The sequence below is a fragment of the Hemitrygon akajei genome, chromosome 7 (assembly GCF_048418815.1).
Source record: "Hemitrygon akajei chromosome 7, sHemAka1.3, whole genome shotgun sequence".
In the NCBI taxonomy this organism is placed as follows: Eukaryota; Metazoa; Chordata; class Chondrichthyes; order Myliobatiformes; family Dasyatidae; genus Hemitrygon; species Hemitrygon akajei.
In genome coordinates, this window is record NC_133130.1 from 78432254 (window position 1) to 78456520 (window position 24267).

General features: G+C 38.1%; 1 protein-coding gene across 1 annotated transcript in view; it reads right to left on the minus strand.

The window, feature by feature from the left end:
- Window positions 1-24267, minus strand: part of macrod2 (mono-ADP ribosylhydrolase 2) — a 1184924-nt gene that overhangs the window by 1070785 nt on the left and 89872 nt on the right. The window contains exon 4 of the mRNA XM_073051265.1: window positions 19176-19286. Within this exon, the coding sequence (XP_072907366.1) occupies window positions 19176-19286 (111 nt within the window). The remainder of the gene's footprint in view (window positions 1-19175; window positions 19287-24267) is intronic.

Below are 24267 nucleotides of genomic sequence, written 5' to 3' on the forward strand. Positions count from 1 at the left end.
ACCCTTCTGGTCTGTAAGCTGATGCACGCTCATAGTTGCAACACCAATGATTGGAACAGCAACACTCAATTTGCTTTATCTCCACAAAAATTGCTTATAAAAATCATAGGTTTGCTTGGGGAGGGGCACATGAACATGAAACACAATGAATGTAATTGCAATAAAATTGTAAGTCTAAAGACATTTAACTCAGATAATTATGTAATGATGACGCTGTAATGGGAAATCTCTGGGCCCTTTGCTACTCTGCATGTTCTCTTCATTGTGGAAAACTTACAGTAGGGTAGAAAAAAAACGAAGGAGGTTTAAAAGGTCATATTCAAAAGGTTAAAAGATGAAGGTGCAAGATCATGGAGATATACAAGTCTACACTTCTCATCTGACTGATACCTCCCCAGACAGAAGTGTAATATTATTCTCAACTTAGAAAATCTTACCAGAGGCAAAGGATGAAGGTGTACTTGCACAAATTATCTTTCACCTGTAATTCTTGGTCCCAGATTTGAACAAGTCATGGTAGGAATACTTTCAGATCTACAGGAATTCGAATCAGGTTTATTATACTGTCTTGTGTGACATGAAACTGTTGTTTTGTGAGAGCAGTACAGTGCAAAGTTACAATAAACTACAAAATTAATAAATAGTGCAAAGGAATAATGAGGCAGTGTTCATGGACATTCAACAATCTGATGACAAAGGGAAGAAAGCTGTTCCTGATTCAAAAAAAGCACCTACACTATGATGAAATGTAGAATGAAACTTAACAGTAATGACACTGCGAGCTACAGTGTCAAGTATGATATTAATAAATTGTAATAAGTTCTTCTAACCCTGGCAGGGACAGCAGCAGAATAAAGTTTACCTTAAACACTCGACTGGTGATTTATTGGTATGACATTTTAAATCCTTCACTCCCTGACTTTGATCTTTCATGATTTAGACTTGCAAATTAAGGGTCAAATTTTGGAGCAGGCTAATCTTATGCTGCAGAACTTTATCCCCCTGAAAATGGACAGAAATCCATCAACATGTAATGTTTATTGCAATAGCAATCTCAGAGTCTCAGCTGTGACTAAGACTAATCTCAATGGTAAAAGGTTGTATTACAAAATGACAGTCCCTTTATTAAGTTCTACAAACCGTCAAAGGTAAGTGTTTAATGTCAATAAAAAAGATAGAAAATAAAGATGATAAACTTCCTCTTAGAATTCAGAAATGTGCTAAATAAATCTATGATTTATACATTTTCCACCTTCAAGTGTACATAACCAAATTTTATTCTAAGTTAGAAAAGCAGAGGGCTCTGGGTAAGCCTAGGTAATTTCTAAAGGAAGTACATGCTTGGCACAGCATTGTGGGCTGAAGGCCCTTATTGTGCTGTAGGTTTTCTCTGTTTCTATGTTCTATGTTTCTAAATTAAAACTGAAAACATTTGGAAGCATGAGGGAGGTCAAGCAGCATCCATGAAAAGAGAAACAGTCAACATTTCAGATCAAGAACAGTTCATCAGAACTAGCACAGTGTTAATACAGGAATGCTTTAAGTTACAAGGAAAGGGAGGGACAGGAAAGAGAAATATTTGCAATAGGGTAAACAAAAGAAAACAGCAGCAGGCGTAGGACACCTGGCCCCTCAGACTGACTCTGCCATCCAGTGTGAATGTAGCTCATCTGCACCTTATGGATACCAAGGTCATCAAGATGAGGATGTTAAGAACAGAGAAAAACCAGAAGCAAATTGAATCTGAAATGTATGCAGGGACTAAAGCAGTACTCTGGATTTTTTTCTAGATATGATTTAAAACATAGAACAGTACAAGCCCTTCGATCCACAATGCTGTACCGACCCATATAAACATAATGATCAATCTGACACTTCCCTCATATACAGACCATAACCCTCCACTTCTCTTATATCCACATGCCTATCTAAAAGCCTCTTAAATGTGCCTATGGTATCATCTTTTACAACCACTCCCGGCAGTACGTTCCAAGCACACACCACACTGTGTAAAAATAAAACCTACCTCCCACCCCACCTCACCTAAACTTTCCACCACTCACCTTCAATGGATGTCCTCTGGTATTGGCAATTGCCTCTCAGGGGAGAAAGTACTGGTTTTCTAGTCTATCGATGCCTCTCAAAATCATATACACCCCTATCAAGTTGCTTTTCATCCACCATTTCTCTAGAGAAAAGCACTAGCTCACTCAACCTTTCTTCAATATGACATGTTCTCTAATTCAGGCAGCATCTTGATACACCTCCTCTGCACCCTCTCTAAAGCTTCCACATCCTTTCTAGAAAGGGGTCCCTACAAAGGACTGTGAAAGCAGCTGAGAAGATCACAAGGGTCTCCCTACCATCCATCAGGTCCTTGGTATTATTAAGAATTCCACCAATCCATCCAGCATCCTCTTTGACTTTCTACCATCAGGCAGGAGATGATGTTGCATAAAACAAGAACAGTCAGTTTCTTCCCCCAGGCCATCATGCTTCTGAACTCCCTGCTGTATCATATTCAAAGTGTCACTGGTTAATCTGCTCCATACCTTGCAATATTTAATATTAATGAACTTTATTTTGTTATTTATGTGTGATTCATCTGCAGATTTTATCCTTACCTTCATAAGTTATCGTTTGCCATGTGTATTATGTGTATTACAGTGCTTTATATCTTGGTTTGCAGAAACGTTGTCTCATTTCTATGTACATTATATGGTTATATACATTATATATATATATATATATATATGTGTGTGTGTGTATATAGTTAAATGACAATAAACTTGACTTGACTTGGAATGACCAGAACTGACACAGACTCTAAGCATGGTCCTCCATATTACGATGAATCATGCCATTAACTTTGTACTCAGTCTTCAGGTTCGATCTTCAGAAATACATCTCTTCACACTTTTCAACTATACATCCCGTATCCCACTGCAACCTACAACATCCTTTCTGCACTATCCACAGAATGTCCCGCCTCTGTGTCATCTACAAATTTGCTAACCCACCCCTCCACCTCTTTATCAATGTCACTCAGAACGGTTTTACAAATTAAATATTTATATATATATATAGGCATCCGTTAGTCTTGAGAGACCATGGATTTGCGCCTTGGAAAGTTTCCAGGGCACAGGCCTGGGCAGGGTTGTATAGGAGACCGGCAGTTGCCCATGCTGCAAGTTTCCCCTCTCCACGCCACCGATGTTGTCCAAGGGAAGGGCAAGGGCTGATACAGCTTGGCACTGGTGTCGTCGCAGAGCAATGTGTGGTTAAGTGCTTTGCTCAAGGACACCTTCAGACCACTAGACCAATGCCTTAACCACTTGGCCATGCGCCAACACCACAAATGAGTTAAATAACTTATTAAACCTTATTATGAAGTCAAGTCGTATTGTCTTGAAAATGTGATCAAAATGTCATCACCACACCAAGCCTCCTATAATGAATGACAACTTTGAACACAAGATATCAGGAATAGAACCTCTGTGTCTGATCCACCCTTCAATAGGATCATGGCCGATCTGATCATTTCATTTATTTATTTATTGAGATACAGCATGGAACTGGCCCTTCCAGTCTTTGAGCTGTGCTGCCCAGCAATCTCCCAATTTAACCCTTGCCTAATCATGGGACAATTTACAATGATCAATTAACCTACCAACAGGTATGTCTTTTGACTGTGGGAGGAAACCCTCGTTGTCACGGGAAGAACATAAAAACTCCTTACAGGCAATGGCAGGAATTGAACTGTACTGTAAAGTGTTGTGCTAACCACTACATTATGATACTACATTGATTGGCCTAACCTCAAACAATAACGAGGGGGCCAACAGGGAAGAAATCATCTCTCTAACACAGTTGTGTCTAGAAAACAACCGCTCCCTCAATGTCATAAAAACAAAGGAGCTGCTTGTGGATTACAGGAGGAATGGAGACAGGCTAACCCCTATTGACATCAATGGATCTGGGGTTGAGAGGGTAAACAGCTTTAAGTTCCTCAGCAACCACATCACCTCAGACAGTTGAGGAAGCTTGGCTTGGGCCCCCAAATCCTAAGGACTTTCTACAGGGGCACAATTGAGAGCACCCTGACTGGCTGCACCACTGCCTGGTATGGGAACTGTACTTCCTTCAATTGCAGAGGGTGGTGCGGACAGCCCAGCACATCTGCAGTTGTGAACTTCCCATGATTCAGGACATTTACAAAGACAGGTGTGTAAAAAGGGCCCATAGGATCATTGGGGACCCGAGTCACCCCAGCCACAATCTATTCCAGTTGCTACCATCCGGGAAATGGTACCATAGCATAAAAGCCAGGACCTGGTTACAGCTTCTTCCACCAGGCCACCAGACTGATTAGCTCATGCTAACTTGAGTGTATTTCTATGTTACATTGACTGATCTAGTTATTATGATTGCACATTGCGCATTTAGACGGAGACGTAACGTAAGGATTTTTACTCCTCATGTATGCGAAGGATGCAAGAAATAAAGCCAGTTCAATTGGCCTTAACATTATCCTCAAGACTTAAAAATCTTCAAGCCTCAACTATGTTTCCTCACACTGCATTCAGAGCTCTTTAAGACAGAACACTAGAGGGAAAAATTAGATTCTAATCTTAAATCTGAATAGTTTACTCCTTATCCTAAGAATATGTCCCTTCTTCTACATACTCCAACCAAGAAAAACATTGTCACAGTATTGATCCTGATATACTTGATCAGAATCTTACTTCATTGTTGACCATGAAAATCACCATTCAGAGGAGAATCAAATATAATTGCCAGGCTCAGTAATTTTGGAACAAAATACAAACATAAAAAGTACTTTACAGAAAGTCAAAAAGTTTGCAGATGCAGGAAATCCAAAATAATAACAGAAAATTCTGCAACACTCATCAACATCAATGGAAGGAGAAAGAATTAATACTTGAGACCTCAGACCATTCACCGACACAAATAATGCAGTCAGAACAACTTAAAGCTAACCTTCCAGTGGATTTTAATTATTTTGAAAACTAGTGTTTTCCCAAGGTTTCACACAGAATGTGTGAGATTATTGACTGAAAATCAACAAGGTACACTCAAGTGGAGCAAACTGGAGCTTCTCCATAGAAAAGGTGGCTTAAGGGTAATGAGATCTGGTTGATAGAGTTTTGATAGAGATCATTTGAAAGGGTTTGCTGGGTAGATACAGAAAAATAAAATAATCTTCAATCTTGAAAAAAACTTCAAAATTCAAGGCCATAAACACAGAAAGTCCCTAATAAAACCCAAGGTGAAATCAGGATAAAACTTCTTACCCAGAGAGCCCTTAGACATGGAGCAATGCACTGAGGCAAATAGCTAATTTATTTTCAAATGGAAGTTAAAGAAGCCTGAAGGAGAAAAGAGTGCAGACAGGGTTGGGTGAACGAAGGATGGAAGAGACTCTGTGGAGCAAAATAACTTGGGCCATTTCTGTTTTGTAAATTGATCTTATACTAAATAAGATGTCAGCCTCTGATCTGGTAATTGCATCACGTTACATATAAACATCTCCCTTATCTACTCAGCTCCACAGTATAAAATTAGATGAGGAAATACAGGATGTGTTTCTGTGTCTGACAGTTGCTAGCAATTAGAATGTTTACATTTTCTTACTTAAAAAGAACCCTTGAGAATCAAGTTATAATTAGAGCCTCTCTTAACCTCAAGCTTTCACCAAGATGATAATAAGGTGATAATTTTGCTTGGAAATTTAACTTGAAGGAATGAACTCAGATTTTAGTGCATGAAAACATGACATTCAGAATTCTATTTAATGGAGCACAGGAGCTGCAATAGATGGTTTTAACAATAATAATTTGTCCTCTTTCACACAAATGTACTTTTACAGTTTCTTTTAGGAAATAAGATGCTTGCAGGCTTTCCTTCAAATAATTCAATTAGAAAGCCATTATCAGCCTCAAAAAGTTTTCCACTTGTGCAAGGGACCAAATGGTGGTAATACATCACTGGAAATTGTATGCATTTAACATGGCTACACTATATAGGGCCACTTCCATGTCCACAATTTTGAGGCAGGCTGGATGCTTTCCCATAAAAGGCTGTTTTGAAGACACAAACAAATTCAAAAGACAATTTGGCAGAAAAACATAACATAATTTATAAAATTTCATTCAAATTCTATTTTGATACAACTCATTTCGATACAGAGAGAAAAATAAAATTAAGCCAGCAAAGTTTTGGAAGAGCAAGCTATTATATGGCATGTGCCAAAAATAAGATTCACAAATGCCTCCTTTAGCTCAGGAAACATTTGCTTAAAAGGGTGAGCAATAGTGATGCACAGTAAAGAACTATAATGAATACGACCCTATACTCATGGTTGCTGAATTTTGATGCAATAGAAGTTGATGGGCAGCAGATACAAAACTCTTTTTTAGAAGTTTGTATATTTGCACTTAAAGTAGAAAGTGTTAACTTCCTGTCACAAAATTAACAGACAAATACAAAGAATTAAACAAAAGCGAAGTCAAAGACAAGATGCCATTTCTCAAAGCAAACGCAACAACAGTCCAATGCAAATTACAGCTTGAAGATATTCATGTTTCACTACGAAGCTGCTGACCATAATTAGCAGCAAGGCGCATTCATTACCCTTCCTATTTTCCAGTAAATTCCAGCCTGGTGAATTTTTTCATAAAATTTGGCTATCAACTGAACATTGCCACCTAGAGGTCAGTGTCCACAATGCCATGCAAACACAAGACCCTAAAGGACTCTTGGGAGTAGTAAGTACACTTTCAGGAGTCATGAATTATAAGCATGCAGTGGAAAGCTTAAAGAAAACCACTGATAAAATCAAAGTAACCTACATAGTTATATCCTCATTTTTACAGTATTGGCTACCTATCAAAGCCATGTTGTACATATTTTTAAAAACACAAACACGAGGAAATCTGTAGATTCTGGAAATCCAAGCAACACACACAAAATGCTGGTGGAACACAGCAGGCCAGGCAGCATCTATAGGAAGAAGTACAGTCGACGTTTCGGGCCGAGACCGTTCGTCAGGGTCACATTTTGTGTGTGTTGCACATATTTTCTCTTAAGTATCATTGTCCCTCTGCTTGTCCAACTTTTCATAATTTAAACATCTCCTTTTCTGGAAAATGGTCAATTTTGCTGAAAATGAAGATCCAAGTTCTGGAATCAGCCAGATAAAACACGCATATTTTTGAGCAGCTCAATATGTTTTTAATAATATGCACACCAAAACTGAATATATGATTAACCTCACCACTGAATTAGCCACAGAATAATAAATACAGGCTAACTGGTCCATGATGACCAAGATTCCCATTCACAGGTAGGTGCTTCCAGAATACCCATGATAATACACTTGCTTTATTCTCATAGAGCTGTCAAGGCCTTGACATTTCAACCAAAAGATTTTGCCTCTATTAAATTTAGTCAACCACAGAGTGCACCGAGGTAACTCTTAACCATAATTAGCAGCAAATACTTATCTATTGTCAAATACATGTATTCGTTTAAAGGAATGTGGTTTTATCCAAAATGCTTCCTCCAAGTTTTGCTGTAAAAATATATAATGAGCAATTATCTATTGGATTTAATGTCGTATGAGGCCTTCACCTGGATAATAAATTCAAAGTTATGCTTTTGTGTATTCATGTGCTTCTGTCACTCGCAAAGTAAGCCTTAGTTTTCATTTTCTCTTTATGACATTGCTTGAATGGTTTCTGGAAAATAAAACAACTAACTTCTAAAGATCTGTTTTATCTCCAGTGAGGAATACCCAATGATGTCCTCGTAAAACAAGCGTGAAAAATATTTTATTTCAACTTCATTTGGAATCTTTCAATGCATGATCATCTGAGGCTAATTACATAATTTAAGAGCAATTATAAAACATGTCTGCCCATTTGCAAACAGGTAGTTCCCAAAAACAAATTGCCAGATAATTTGCTTGATGTGTAGATTGTCACATACATATTGGCTAGAATACAGTTGATAATTTCCTTGTTCTTCAAGATAGTTTCATGTGATCATTTATTTTCACCCTGGAAAACATCTCTGTCAGCCTAGTACTAACGCACTCGACTTGTGTCAAACACTTTCTTAGCTTTATATTGTACTTCTCAACTGACAAACCAGAGAGAGGGAGGGGAAGAGGGTGGGGGAGGGAGGGAGAGAGAGAGAGAGGGAGAAATATCATTCTAATACTGCCATCAACCTGTCTATAAAACAGTCATGAAATTTCAACCAGTTTGCTCAAGTGTCAAGAACTTGCAAAGGGACATCATTCAAACCTGCCATGTGAAGTTAATCCAATTCCATAATCTTCACAGGCCTAGTGTCAAAGAAATAGTCTTTGTACATTTTTAAAAGGAAAAATAAATAATTAGGTAGACTAAAATAATAATTATTCAAAGCTATGGGGTGTATACAGTCAAATGAGATAAGATAAAAATATCATAACAAACAATGCTGGACTGCATGATATTTCTGTTTTTAAAATGGCATAATATTCTATGACACTGTTACCTATTAAGATGTAACTAAAGCAGTACTCAACATAACTACCTTGCAAACAAAAGGGTATTTGTTATGTTCACCTTACCATTTTATCTTGAGTTAACCATAATGGTTACTCAATGTTTCTGCAAAAGACAACAGCAATCAGAACTGCAGGGTAGTAAAAACTACTGGAATGCTCAGTAATGTAAAACAAACTAACGTCTGACTGAAGGACCTCCGAACCTGAATTGCAAAACCTTTATTTAATAGGTCATATGTCTGAATTAATTTGCAGCTCCTGCATTCAAAGATGTAAAATCCAAACTCAGTGATTAATTGTGCTGCCAGAAAAAATGGATTAGTGATCAATGGAATTACTTGATGAGCTGTCAGAGCTCTATCACATTAGAATTCATCCTCACTGCACCTGTTCATTAACAGTAAGATACACACCGACTTCCAGGATTGATTACAACCTTACAGAACAGTGATGTATTCACAACCATGCGTGTATCTCATTATAATGAGCTGCTGAATGGCAGATTGAAGAAAAATAACAACTAATATACTTCAGCAAACACAGATGATTGCTACTTTGATTTTTTTGTATTTAGGATAGAAAGTTTCATGTACAATAAAAGTTTGTCACTAGAAAGGTAAGGTATCACATAACAACTCACAGCACCAAAGAAAAATAAGGAACTGGATTAAGGTGAATAATGGCATTCTCCAAATGTCAGTGCTGAGGCCATTGTTTTTAATGATCTATATTAAAGGAGGCTGTGGTAGACCCTGCAGAAAATCCTGGCAATTCTGGACAATGTTCCTCAGACTCTGCATGCCACCTTGGCCTAACAGTTCAGCTCTTTTAGTAAAAGACTAAGACAACTGCGCTGCTCCAAAGAGCACTACATGAAGTCACTCTTACCCTCAGTCATTAGGTTCTATAATGAGTCAACCGAGAGTGGGGAAGTCATGACGCCCTCTTATTAGACAGTTTGAGGTAATTTAATTTTTATTCTTTCTTCGCTTCTAATATTTGTGCACTTGTAGTGCTACTGTGACACTGTAATTTCTTTTGGGATCAATAAAGTATCTGTCTATATTTTTGCAGATGGCACAAAACTTTTCCAAACAAAACCAGCTAAACCTGACGAAGGGTCTCGGCCCGAAACGTCGATGGCGCTTCTCCCTATAGATGCTGCCTGGCCTGCTGTGTTCCACCAGCATTTTGTGTGTGTTGTTGTTTGAATTTCCAGCATCTGCAGATTTCCTCGTGTCAGCTATCACAAAAGTCAAGTTGTTCAGGCAACATACAAATGAATAGCTACATTGAAACATTAAACTTTCTTCTTTAAGGTGCCAATCAACTGACTGTCAGTTCAAATATTGTTTTAAATGTTTAAAACACTGGAAATTACAGCCAGTAGTAATAAGGAAGACATAAGTTTAATGCTTTCACATCACATTTCTCAAAACTAACTCAATCTAAAATACATCGATTACATTGTTAATCAAAATTAATAAAGACTGCTTTCTTTTTAAACAGGTCAGGGTAAAGGAGAAGGTGACCTCATTGAATCCTATCAAATAGTGAAAGGCCTCGACAGAGTGGATGTGGAAAGGATGTTTCCTCTGGTGTAGGAAATCTAAGACCAGAGGACACAGCCTCAGAATAGAGGGACATCCTTTTAGAATGGAGATGAAAAGGAATTCCTTTAGCTAGAGAGTGGTGAATCTGTGGAATTTGCCACAGGCAGCTGAGGAGGCCAAGTCTTTATGTATATTTAAGGCTCAGGTTGATAGATTCTTGGTTACTCAGGGCAGGAAGGGATACTGGGAGAAGGCAGGAGACTGAGGCTGAGAGAGAAAATGGATTACCATGAAATGGCGCAGCAGATTCGATGGGACTAATTCTGCTCCTATATCTTGCGGTCTTATGGTATGCAATAATGAACACTGGAAATTGAATTGAATTTCAGGTTAATCAAAGTGGCTTCAAATATCTTCAATAATCTTATTGATTATGGTTATTTTTCACCTTTTGCCTCAAATACTTACCAATTTAATATGGGCCAGAAAGGTATTCAATTTGTTGACTGTGCTTGAAACAAGAAACATCTCCAAAAACAATTTCACTGAAGAGTTTTCAATATGCAATAAATATAACTGAATGTTAGAATTCAATCACTTATAGCCCATCATACTACATCCACTAACAAGATGGACACCATACTGCAATATTAAATATAGGAACCATGGTGTATTATTTCCTGATAGCCCAGCTTCAACTTTTTTTCTTGGCCGTGATAATCATAGAATATAAAACAGTATTACCACAGGAACAGACTCTTCACTCCGCAATGTTTGTGCTGACCATTATACCAATTTAAACTAATCCTACACAGAGTCAAAATTCCTCATTCCTTGCCTATTCATGGGCCTGTCTAAATGCATTATAAACATTGATGTGTACCATCTTCCTTGGTAGTGCATTCCAGGCAACTACAAATCTCCCTGTAAAAACTAAACTTGCATCACAAATTTCCTTAAAGCTAAACCCCCTCCCATTTAACTTTTCCATTAAAAGATTCTATCTATACCATCTCTGCCTCCCACAATTTTATATACTTCAATCTGGCCATTTCTCAGACACCAATGGTCCACAGATAACAAATCAAGTTTGTCTAACCTCTCCTGATAGCTAATATTCTCTAATCCAAGCAACATCCTGGAGAATATCACCTGCACCTTATTTTAGGGAACTACAAACTTGCACTCCAAGATCCTTCTTTACTTCAATGCTCTTAGGGGTCCTGCCATTTTCTAAGTACACTCCTTTTTCATTTGACCTCCCAAACTGCAACATTTCACACTTGTCTGGATTAAGCTATAAACAACATTTCACTGACCACTTTTCCAGCTGGTCTACATCCTGCTTTTTTCTTTGATAACTTTCCTCACTATCCACAACTCCACCAATTTTTGTGTCACTTGCAAACTTGCTAATCATCACAAACTCCAGCACCGATCCTTCTGAAATACCATTGGTCATAGTCCTCCAGCCAGATTAACAGTGTTCCATCACTACTCCATGTCTTCTCTGGCTGAGACAATTTTGAATCCAATCTACTAATTCCCCATTGATCCCATGTGTTTAATCTTCTGCATCAGTCTACCATGAAGAACCTTGTCAAAAACTTTACTGCACCTCATCAATCAAGTTTGCAAACCTTACCTCCCAGCACAAAGCTATGCTGACTATCCCTAGTAAGTCTCTGCTTTTAAAGATGGCAGTAGGCCCTAATCCTAAGTATTACTTCAATAATTTCCCAACCCCTGGTGTATGGCTCACCATAATTTTCTGGTTGTCCCCACTGTCTTCCTTAAACAGGGACATTACCTATGACTAGGAAGGATACAAAGAACTCTGTCAAGGCCCCAGCAATCTCTTCTCTTGGCTCTCTCAATGGGAACTTAATTTTAAGAGACTATCATTAGTTATCAATGTGCCACATAATATCAACATGCCTCTCCCATATCTTGCTGTCCTCTACATCCTTGTCCACGTGATTAATTACTGTTAAACTATGTGAAGGAGGACATGGAGGAAAGCAGAGCACAGCCAGGAGAGCACAGAGCATACATCTCTTCTCAGAAACTCAGCTACAATAAACAAGGAGGACAATGAGCATTTTCTTTAACGGCTATCTGTACGCACTCTGAAAAGACAATTAAGGATCAAGCTTTCAAATTAAGACTAGTTTGATAACCATACATAGAAATAGCAACTAGATGTCATATTTTGAAGTAATAGGAAAAATAAAGTCAGACCAGAAATGAGAATTTCCTCATCTATATATAACTATTTGCATATGATGTGAGCATGTGTCCAAATCAGATTATTACTGGAACTTTCAAAAGCCAGTTGGTCACACATTCTGAAAGGTTAATGTACAGACTCAAATATAGCGGGGAGAATCTGGGTGTATTCGAAAATTGGATCTCATCCTATAAAAGCATAATGATAGAGATGCAAAATATAAAAATTCTTGATATGACAAATTGCTAATTTATAAATCTGGTCATACTCTGGAAATAAGACCATAAAACCATCAGATATAGGAGCAGAATTAGGCTATTTGGCCTATCGAGTCTGCTCCACCATTTCATCATGGCTGATCCAATTTTCCTCTCAGCCCAATCTCATGCCTTCCCCCATATTCCTTCCTGCCCTGACCAATAAAGAATCTTTCAATCTCTGTCTTAAATATACATGAAGACTTAGTTTCCATAGCTGCCTGTTGCAAAGAATTCCACAAATTCACCACTCTCTGGCTCAAGAAATTCCTCATCTCCACTCTGAAGCTGAGTCCTCTGGTCTTAGACTCTCCCACCATATGAAACATCCTCTCCACATCCACTCTATCAAGGCCTTTCACCATTCAATAGGTTTCATTGAGGTCACCCCACATTCTTCTGAATTCCAATGAATGCAGGCCTAGAGCCATCAAAGGCTATTTCATATGACAAGACATTCAATCCTGGAATTATTTTCATGAATCTCCTTTGAAATCTCTCCAGTTTCAGCACATCCTCTTTTATGCTTTATGTATCTGAAGAAACTTTTGGTATCCTCTTTAATAATATTAGCTAGCTTACTTTCGGATTCCATCTTTCCCTTCCTAATAACTTTTTTTAGTTGCTTTCTTTTGGTTTTTAAAAGCTTCCCAATCTGCTAACTTCTCACTAATTTTTGCTCTATTTATTTGCCCTTTCTTTGGCTTTTACATAGGCTTTGACTTCTCTTATTAGCCACAGTTGTGTCAACTTGCCTTTAGAATACTTCTTCCTCTTTGGTATGGATATATCCTGTCCCTTCCAATTGCTTGCAGAAATTCCAGCCATTGCTACTCTGCCATCATCCCTGCCAGTGTTCTTTTCCAATCAATTCTGGCCAACTCCTCTCTCATGTCGCTGTAATTCCCTTTTACTCCACTGTAATACTGATACATCTGACTTCAGCTTCTGCTTCTCCTTCTCATGTTTCAGGGTGAATATGATCATATTACGATCACTTACCCCTAATGGTTCTTTTACCATAAGCTCTCTGATCAATTCCGAATCACTGCGCAACACCCAATCTAGAATAGCTGATCCCCTAGTGGGCTCAACCATGAGCTGCTCTAAGAAGTCACCTTGTAGGCATTCTGGAAAATCTCCCCTCTTGGAATCCAGCATCAACCTGATATTCCCAATCTACCTACATATTGACAACATCCCCCACGACTATTGTAACATGGCCCTTTTGTCATGTATTTTCTAGCTCCCGTTGTTATTTGTAGACCACATCCTTCCTACTGTTTGGGGGCTCTGTATGCAACTCCCACCAGGGTCTTTTCATCCCTGAAGTTCTTTAGCTCTATCCACAATGTTTCAAAACCTGCTGACCTTTTGTCACCTCTTCCTAATGATTTGATTTCAATTTTTACCAACAGAGAAATGCCACCCCCTCTGCCTTCCTGCCTGTCCTTTCAATACTTGTACATTAAGCTCTCAGTTATAATCTTCTTTCAGTCATGATTCATTGATGCCTACAACATCATATATGCCAATCTATAACTGTGCTACAAGTTCATCTACCTTATTATAAATATTGCACACATTAAAATATAACACCTTCAGTCCTGTATTCACCCTTTATGATTTTGTCCACCTTTTATGTTGCAAATCATCCTGTTGACTGCAATTTTCCCCTATCAGCAGCCTCTCCCCACTGCACATTGCCTCTGTTTGTAAACCAACAGCCTCAGCTTCGGCAGTATCACACTGGTTCCCATTCCTGAACAACTCTAGCCAACCTGCCCGCAAGGATATTGGACCACTCTCTGGTTCAGGTGTAACCCGCCCCTTTTGTACAGGTCGTACCTTCTGCAGAAGAGATCCCAATGATCTATAAATCTGAACCCCTGCACCAGATCCTCAGCCACACATTCACCTGCCAAATCATCCTGTTCCTACCCTCACTGGCACATGGTAGAGGCAGCAATCAGAGATTACTACCCTGAAGGTCTGTTTCTCAGCTGTCTACCTAGCTTCCTAAAATCACTCTTCAGGCCTTCCTCTGCTTGTCTACCTACTGCATGTCATTGGTGCCAATATGTACCTAGACTTCTGGCTGCTCACCTTCACTCTTGAGAATGCCATGGATCCGATCTGAGATCCCTAATCCTGGCACCAGGAAGGCAACATAACATTCAGGTGTCTCTATCATGCCCACAGAACCTTGCCTCTATTCCTGACTATGGAATCTCCTAGTGTAAGTGAGGCAGTACTTCGATCAAATATGCTTAGAGACTGAGATGTCAAATGGACAAAGTAGGGAAACAAAAAAGGGGAAAGTGCAATGTGGCAGGAAGGAGAGCCAAGAAAATGATGAGGCAGGAAAAGAGGACTGGAAAAGATAATGCAGCAATGAATTATTTGGGACTAAATTAAGCACAAGTAGACTAGCAGTTGAATAACAGAGGAGAAAGTACAAAAGATTAAGGGATGAAGGAGAAAGACAGGAAGAGGAGAAAAGGAAGGTTAATTTCAATTAGATAATTCTTTAGCTATGTAGGGAGAGAAGGGTTTGAAGATAGAATTCAGCTGAACAGATGGCATTCAATCATCAATATGCCACTTCGCTGACAGTCTAGATGCCAATCAGTTGAGCAGTGCTCAGTGATTGTAGGGCAGATTGATAGTCAGTGCCAAGAAGAGAAGCCAAGTATTGGGGAGAGTTAAAACTGTATCATTACTTCATGATGAGGTGTAGGAAACTTACACAGACTACTACTTTATAGTAGATGTTTCCAAGCCCATTTTCAATTCTTAGCATCAGAATGCGGTGGCAGACAGAGGAAGTCAGAGAAATGTTGCACTTTTGGGGACCGAGGTTAAAACTCCTGACATTGACTCAATTTTTGCACTCAAAGGGGAACGTCTGGGGTTGGGATTACCAATGAGACCTTGCCTTCTGTTCCCTATCTTTCAAACTATTCACTCACTGGTTGGAATCGCATGTGAGCTTATGGTCCAATTTCACAACGAGAAACACAAGCTGGTTTGATTTTAGGTTTCCTTTGTATGAAGATCCTTTTCAGCTGTATGCTGTACCTCAGTAACTGGGGACTGGAAATCCAGTGAATTTAAAAGCAACCTACCCTTGGTCACCAGTGCTTTCCTTCTGGTCCATCATGAGATAATTGTGCTTGTGGTTTACTGTTCCAGTCAGGCCACTGAAGTGTCTGTTTTCCAGTCAACATTTGGAAAGGGTTATTTCAATTATTATGTATGTGTAACACTGTGAAAATTTTGGCCACTTTGCTTGAGAGTAAACTCTGTTTCTTTTTGTTCTGATTGAGTTTTCTTGTTAAAAGAAAGTGTTTAATTTGTGTTTATGATTTTCCTGTGAATGTTGTTTACATGATGCTCTGTGCCTGTGATGCTGCTGCCAACAAGTTTTTCATTGCACCATCAACTTTGACTTGGTTGGAAGAGAAGAGCTTTTCAAATCTCTTTCATGGGATGCAGACAGCATTGAGAAAGCCAACATTTAATGCCCACCCCTAAAAAACAATAAACTGGTTTTGCTGGGCAACCATCTTCATCCATTGCAATCCAGTCTTGTATGGTAAAACTATATATACAGTCTGGTTTGACAGGGAGCTGCAGAACTTAGGCCAAGATGCCAAGTCAGGAACAAGAGAAAATCTACAGATGCTGGAAATCCAAGCAACACATACAAAATGCTGAAGGAACTCAGCAGGCCAGGCAGCATCCATGGAAAAAAGACTGTGTGTTGCCAAGGCAGGGAGCTATATGACTCTGAAGGAAGCTCACAAGCAGTGCTGATTCCATTTAACTTGCTGTCTTTTTCCTTTTAGGTGGTAAATCCTTTCGCACATTAGTGTAGAGCACCTTACAGATGATACACATGGCTGCCATTCTGGTGTGAAGAGTGAATGTTTAAGTAAGTAGATGAACTGCAAATTAAGCAGTGTATTTTGTCTCGGATTGGCACTGAGCTTCTTGTACCCTTTCAGACAAAATAAGGAGTTTATCACATAATTCATAATTCCCTTATTTATAATAAATAGGGTTTATACCCACATTACCTCCTCATTAGTCAAGAAGGCACAGCAGCATCTACACTTTTTGAGGAGATTAAGGCATAAAAGGCACTCTATCCCCATTCTAAAAACTTTCTGTAAGAGCACCATCCTGTCTGGCTGCATCATTGTGTGGTAAAGTAGCTGCAAGGTATCGAACAACAAGTCAATGGAAACAAGAATCGCCGAAACATTGCTGAGGATCCCTACCACCATCTCTTTGACCCACTGCCATCAGGAAGGAGGTACAGGAGCATCAGGATGAGACTGATTGAATTAAATTACATTTTATTAACTTATTTGTGGTAATATTTTGTTTTATGTGTTGTGTATGAAATATGTATTGTGGGTGCAGTGTGATTCAGAGATACGTTGTTTTGTTTGGTTGTATATATACACAGTCAGATGACAATAAACTTGAACTTGAACTCTGGAGAAATCCTGAAGTCAGTTTCCAGCTTAAGAAATGAGTCAAGATAAGAACATATCACAGCTCATCTCAATGAGAAACACGCATTGTGGTGCAAAAAGATACTTGATTGCTTCTTTACTGCATATCTGTTAGCCATTTCAGTGTCATCTACTGGTGTTAACATTAAAGCTGCAAGATTACCTTTTTTTTAAATTCACAGGCTTTAGAATACCATTCTTACAATCGGTACTGTGTAAAATGAGGAAAAACTATTTTTCAATATTTGTGAAAAGGTTATTCCAACCCTTTGGAGTTCAGGTAAAATCTTATTTCATGCAAGACTCATAGGGTGGATCAAGACAAACTAAACACAACTTTAACCACTACAAGCTCCTCCTGCAAATACAAACACCAGAAAGGTAAGCATCACATAACTCACAGCACCAAAGAAAAATAAGGAAATGGGGGAAGGTGAACAACTGTGAACAGCACAGACAGTCTGACTAGATAAAACATGAGTCATTCTGAATAACTGTATTTTCATTGGCATTAATAAAACAACAGACTCTTAAGGTACAAGCACGACAAGTTAATATCTACTTTTCTTTAGGTTCTTTCTATTTCCTGCTGGTGTTTTGTAAATCAGATTATCAGCACCAACATAATCACAGCTCTATTTAATCAACCCCTACTTTTACCCATTTATCTGGCTCCATTACAAACTATACAACAATAGACATGTTACAGCCCATACCACCTTCTTGGCCCCATTCCTACCATTTTCCCCAGAGCCCTGAAAATGCTTTCCTTCAAGTGCATATTTGCTTCCTTTTTGAAAGCTAGAACTGCATACAATTCCATCACTCATCATGACAATAAGTTCCAGCTAACAATGACATGGTATTTAAAAAGATCAACTTTCTTCATATTGTTTCCTTTGCCAGGCACTTTATATCTATGACAACTGGTTTTCAACTTTTCCAGCAATAGTAACTTTTCTTCCTCTATTTAAATAAGTGGATGATTATGCATGGTAATATGCAAGGAACAAATACTCATTCGGGAGCAGATTGATAAAAAAAAATAACACATCTGAACATCAATTTTCACCCTCTTATCTTACTCTGTGACACCAATTCAAACATGTTTGGCCTTTTCTTGCAGTCTTTTGATTAAGCAATCTGTTGCCATTCAAATTGATGCAAACATCCTCATCAATGCCCACTATGAATATGAGAACACCAAAATGAGAACAGTTGAAGATATGCTAGTCAGAATGCATGTCAATTAAGATGGCAAGAAAGCAGCTTTAAAAACAAATGTTCCTTCGAGCAACTTGCTTGAAAAATCTCCAAAGTACTTCTAAATTAACTGAATGGTACAGAACAGAAGATAGATTCTATATTATTTCTTAAACATCACATGGTGTCTTATTGTACTCTACTCCTCATGAAGTCCAGCAATTATGTGTAAAATTGCAACAGTCACAGCCTACAGTGAGAAATTTCAGCATATATGGCCCTGAGAGATCTGCACAAGGTAAGAGTTTCCATTAATGCAAATTATGGACTGTATTGTATATTTAAAGCAGTTGAAGACAAAACAGAAATTAATAGGTGAGTTACCCCCAATAATCTGCATCAAATGCATTTGTAATTCAAACATCTTTTGCAGGTCTCTTAAAGGTATACACTCCTCATATCACAAAGGTTTTTAAGAAATTTCTGTATTTCCTTAAATGTTAGTGTCTCTGCTTGAGTGCATACAAATCAACAGTATGTAATAATAAATGTGATCTTTTGCACCAAGAAAATATGAAATTAAACAGAAAATTCTCATAATATTCAGCAGATGGTATCTAACCTGGTGAATATTTCAGGAATGTTGTGCTCGATTTCAGATATTCAGCATTTGCATTCATTTATGCAAAAACAAAAAAACCTATTGTTTTTGGAAATGCATTGAAAGGTTCTGTAAGCAGAGAGGTTTGTTACAGAAGTGTGATTTAACTAACCTATAACAATATTTTACCCACCAAGGGCCCATTAGGTTTTGTTGAAAATACCAACCTGCATTTACTACTGCATCAATTTTAAGCTTTGTTATATCACCTCGATACAGTGAAACGGTATCGCTCAGCTTGGAGTCTTTTTGAGCAGAAACCTCTTCCTGTTCTTCACCTATAAAATGAAATCAAACAAATTCATCAGCACTTTTCCTACCGCTTCACAAGAACACCACAAACAGAGAAAGAAATTGTGGAAGCAATGAACATTTATTAGTTGCAATGAAATTGATGGCCACATCAGCAGTTAAGGCAAATAAATGAGGTACTTTCAAAATTAGACTAATAAGACATTAGAAAAATAAAGGGCTGGCAAGAGGGAGATCAAATGGGAAGAAACTGATGGAAACTGTAAAGAGTGGCACAGAGAAGATGGACAGAATGTCAATCTTTCCCTGAAATATATTCAATGACTTCACCTATGCTATTCTAAATTGTTTTACTGCTTTTGCTCACATATGTAGTGACAACCACACTGGTTTTTGAGCACAACCACAAGCAACTGACTTTATTTAAATACTGTTCATGCATAGGGTAGTGTCTAACAGCCACACAAGTTCACACGACTGACACAGTAGTTAAAAACTTTTCAGCAAGTCTCCTGTCCCAATTAAACAGGATAGTGTCCCAAATGAACAAAGGGAATCTCAGCTATCTTCTTGATTAGATTTTGCTCTTTAAGAATTGTCACAAATATGGGGCTGCCCCGATTAACCAACGGACCAATCAACCGATGTATTCTATTTACACTGACATTGGGGGGAAAAAAATTTGAAGACTCACATCACCCTAAGAGAAAAAATATTGACTCAACTGTTTTAAATGGGTGACTTTTTAATTTTTAAAGGTGTCTCATAATTCTAGATTCTCGCACAAAAGGAAACATCCTCTCCATTTTCATCTTGTAAAGACATCTTGGGATCAAGTTAGCTGTTAAGCTTATAAATCCAATGGATCTAAGTCAAGCCTATCCAACCTTTCCACTCTTCCTTAAATAAGACTGAAGTTGGATATAGTACTCCAAATGTAAGTCTGATTCATGTTGCCTTTGAGTACATTTGGTGGGGCAAGCAAGCTGGAGGTCAGGGGAGGGGGGTTGTGCAAGGGTGGGGGCATGGAGAGACCAGCTTTCATAAACTTTTTCCCTCTCATTGCCCACCTATATCTAACATCTACTTTTGTTTCCAATTTTAGTTGGAGTATTTCAACCTCCATGATAATCATATTGTGTGAAATGATCATTCAACAGCAAACTAAGCCTCAATGAATTAATCCCCTCTCTGCCTTGAAGCAAATATCTGTAAAATCTTTCTATTATTCAGTAACATCCTTTACGCTTCTTGCAATACAAAGCAAATTCCTCTTAATGTCAATGGCTCTGCACTCAACCCCACACTAAATACTCACTTTCTCATCAGTTATCCTCTTACTGCTCAAATTTAACAGAGACTTCCACATCTGAGACAACTGTCAACACATTCAACACATAATGCTAGAGAACTGCAGATCTCATTGGATCTGATCTAAAGTTTTCTGTTACACTTCTGAAGTACATTCTTTTGTTCATCGTATGTACCTCCAAATCGTAGCAACAACCTCTGAATAAGTTAAACTCAACTTCTCTTTTGCATTTAATTAATTTGATTCCACAATATTAAATTACTTAATACCTTAGTTTTATCTCAATTCATCCCCTACTGCTTTATACATAGTAAAAGCTACAGATGATGTCATCTAATGACAACTTAGAGATCAAGGCTATTTATGTTTATTTTTAATTCATTTATGGGATGCAAGCTAATAATTGTTGTGGAAACATTTATGACTCAGTTCCTGATCAGAATGTACAGCCACATCTCCTTATTCTAGCTGTCCCAGTTTGCTTCTCAGCAATACAGATCTCTTCTGTTAACTGTGTTTATAGGAATATGGACTGCCAAGACATCTGACCTGAAGACCAATTACTTGAGGAAAGATTGCTTTTGTGTTTGTGCACTTCCTTCGACTTAGATAAATATGCTTAAGTCCTTCATTATCAAATATTTAAACATTGAGCACAACAAAGCAACATGAAAAAATTTACAAGTTATTTTTCAGGAAGAAAACAAGCAAAGCAGAGCAGTTTAGGAGACTTATAAAGGAAGTAATGCCAGTGGGATACAAGTTAGGGGCATGCATTAACTATGGAAATCACAGGAAAACATGTAGGTCTGGGAAAAGGTCGAAAACAAAGCCTGTTATGAAATTGTGAAAGGCCTATATCATTAACAGCTAGATAAGTTTTTCTTTAGAACTATTTAATTGTCAGTCAGTTACATCATAACTCATTGACAGAACTGGTATGCGTAAAATAATTCTTATTTCTTGAGGAAACATTCCTATAGATAGCAAAGTTCAAACATGGCTCTTGTGCTTTCCCAAGAAGGTTCACTCCTTAAGGCAAGAAATCATTTGAAATTTTGTTGATGCCTTTTTAAAAAATAATTTAAGCAAAAACTATACTCAAATAGTTAGATAAACCATCTCAAAACATGGTCTTTGTAAATTACCATGTTTCACTAAGCTACTGTTTGCAACATGATATTCATCAAACTATAGTGTTGTTATTCTTTTAATACCAGCATTGCATTGTTTGCCATCTAGTGGTATACTTTGAGAAAACAATCCATTTTAAATGCAGAATTTAATTAGGACATTTTAAAGTCACATTATAGTGTGTGAACAGAACACCATAAATTTATTGGGTTAGTCTAAAATAATGTCACAACCTAATCATAAATATTTTACTTCCCCAATAATATTGATACAATACTTAGAACTGCACACTTGCCATCAAAACGTTGGAGCAAGTAGTCACTGGACAGTATTTTAGCAGGCTCATGCATGATAGAATCTGTTTGATTTTAGTCTAATTTATTTGAAAGTCAGAGAACTTCTATAAAGCTTGGGCTATTTAATCTACCAGATTCTCACCAAGTAGAGAAGACAAAGTCTACCCCACAATGTGATGGTTTGAGAAATGGATCCTCTGTGTTCCAGAGTCACTTGAAAACTTAGCAAGTATCATCATAAGCCCTACTGTCCTTTCCATTGATTTTAACCATCACTCCAACTCATAATCAGCAACATATCACTTTGTGTAAGGTCATTTGTCTTCTTCCACATCAAACACACACAATTTTCTTTCAGATAAATAAAACAAATACAGTGATGTAGTTGATAAATGAAACTGAAGCAGAGATATAAACTGGAACTTTACCTCAAAAGCTCCCATTGTGAGAGAAGGGTCAGGTCAAGTTCTAAAATGATTGATTTTAAATCACCTGCTACAGAAGCCAATAATTCCATCCAGAACTGATCAATCCAGGAGTTCAAGACATTATCACAGTGGAATTTTTCAAATACAACTTTATAACTATAGATGGACTTGAGGTCTATTACATTCATGGAGCTTGATAAGGACAGCACTGCATGCTCAACAGGAGCTTCATGCTTTGGTTAATTGATATATAATGCTGCATCCGTCTTTTGCAGCTATTACAGAAGTCATCGATGAACATTAGTTTGGGGTAATGTATTGCTTTGGTATCCAGAGTTTCACTGAGTGCAGATGAAAGCATACATTGGCCATCAAATTCACCCATGATCATCACATTGCTGACTTTGATTCTGTCAAGGACAAACAACGGATGCACTTCTGCTACTTGTCTGCTTCAAGGGAAAAGTTCAAAGTTCAAGCTAAATTTATTATTAAAGTACATATATGCAGCATATGCAACCCCGAGATTCATTTTCTTGTGGTCATACTCAATAAATCTCTGAAATAATAAACGTTACAGAATCAATGAAAGACCACACCAACTTGGGCGTTCAACCAGTATGCAAAAGACAACAAACTGTGCAAAAACAAAAAGAAAGAATTAATACTAATAAATAAATAAACAACAGATATTGAGAAAATGAGATGAAGAGTCCTTGAAGGTGAGTCCATTGGCTGTGGGAACATTTCAATGAACCAGCATGTGAAATTAATGAACTTATCCCCTTTGGTTCAAGAGCCTGATGGTTGAGAGATAATAACAGTTGCTGAATGGGGTGGTGTGAGTCCTGAGGCTCCTGTATCTTTTGCCTGATGGCTGCAGCGAGAAGAGAGCATGACCTGGGTACTGTGGGTCCCTGATGAAGGATGCTGCCTTCCTGAAACAGTGTTACATATGGATGTGCTCAATGGTGGGGAGGGCTTTACCCATGATGGACTGGGCCATATCCACTACTTTTTGTAGGATTTTCCATTCAAGGGCTTTGGTGTTTCCATACCAGGCTGTGATGCATCAAGTCAATAGACTCTCCACCACACATCTACAGAAGTTTATCAAAGTTTTAGATGTTTTCCTGAATCTCTACAAACTCCTAGCAAAATATTGACGCTGCATGCTTTCTTTGTAATTGCACTTACGTACTGGGCCCAGGGACAGGTCCTCCAAAATAATAACACCAAGGAATTTAAAGTTGCTGACCTTCTCCACCTCTGATTCTCCAATGAGGACTGGCACTCAGAGCTCCAATTTCCTTTTCCTGAAGTCAGTAATCAGTGTTACATGCCCACAGGTTTTGTTTACTGTGAGTGTCACTTTAAGAGACGCCTGAATGAGGCAGGACTACGATATCAGTATAACAAGCCACGACAGACTGCTGGGAATTTCTGTAGTGTGAAGAGAGAGAGAGAGAGGACTTTGCAATGTAAGCTGCCAGCAGGAGCTTGTCTTGTGTGTAAAGAAATGGGTAAAGTCTGCTACTTTCCCATGTCCAAAAGACTAGGTTGTTTAATGGATTGAATGTGTGGCTGCCACTTCATATAATCCATACATGGATTTTGTTGGAATATCCTGTGGGACCACTGTTGTTGACTCTTACCTGGATTTGGGGGTGTTATGTGGTAACCACTTGGAAGAAAGGATATTTTGTGACTGTCACCTTATTTCTACGTGGATTTCGGAACGACTCGATGGATAAGATCTTTGGTGACTGTTATTTTGTTTGGAATCTGTGGATTTCTTCGTAATTGCCTTCTCTCTACATTTTAACGTGGATTTACA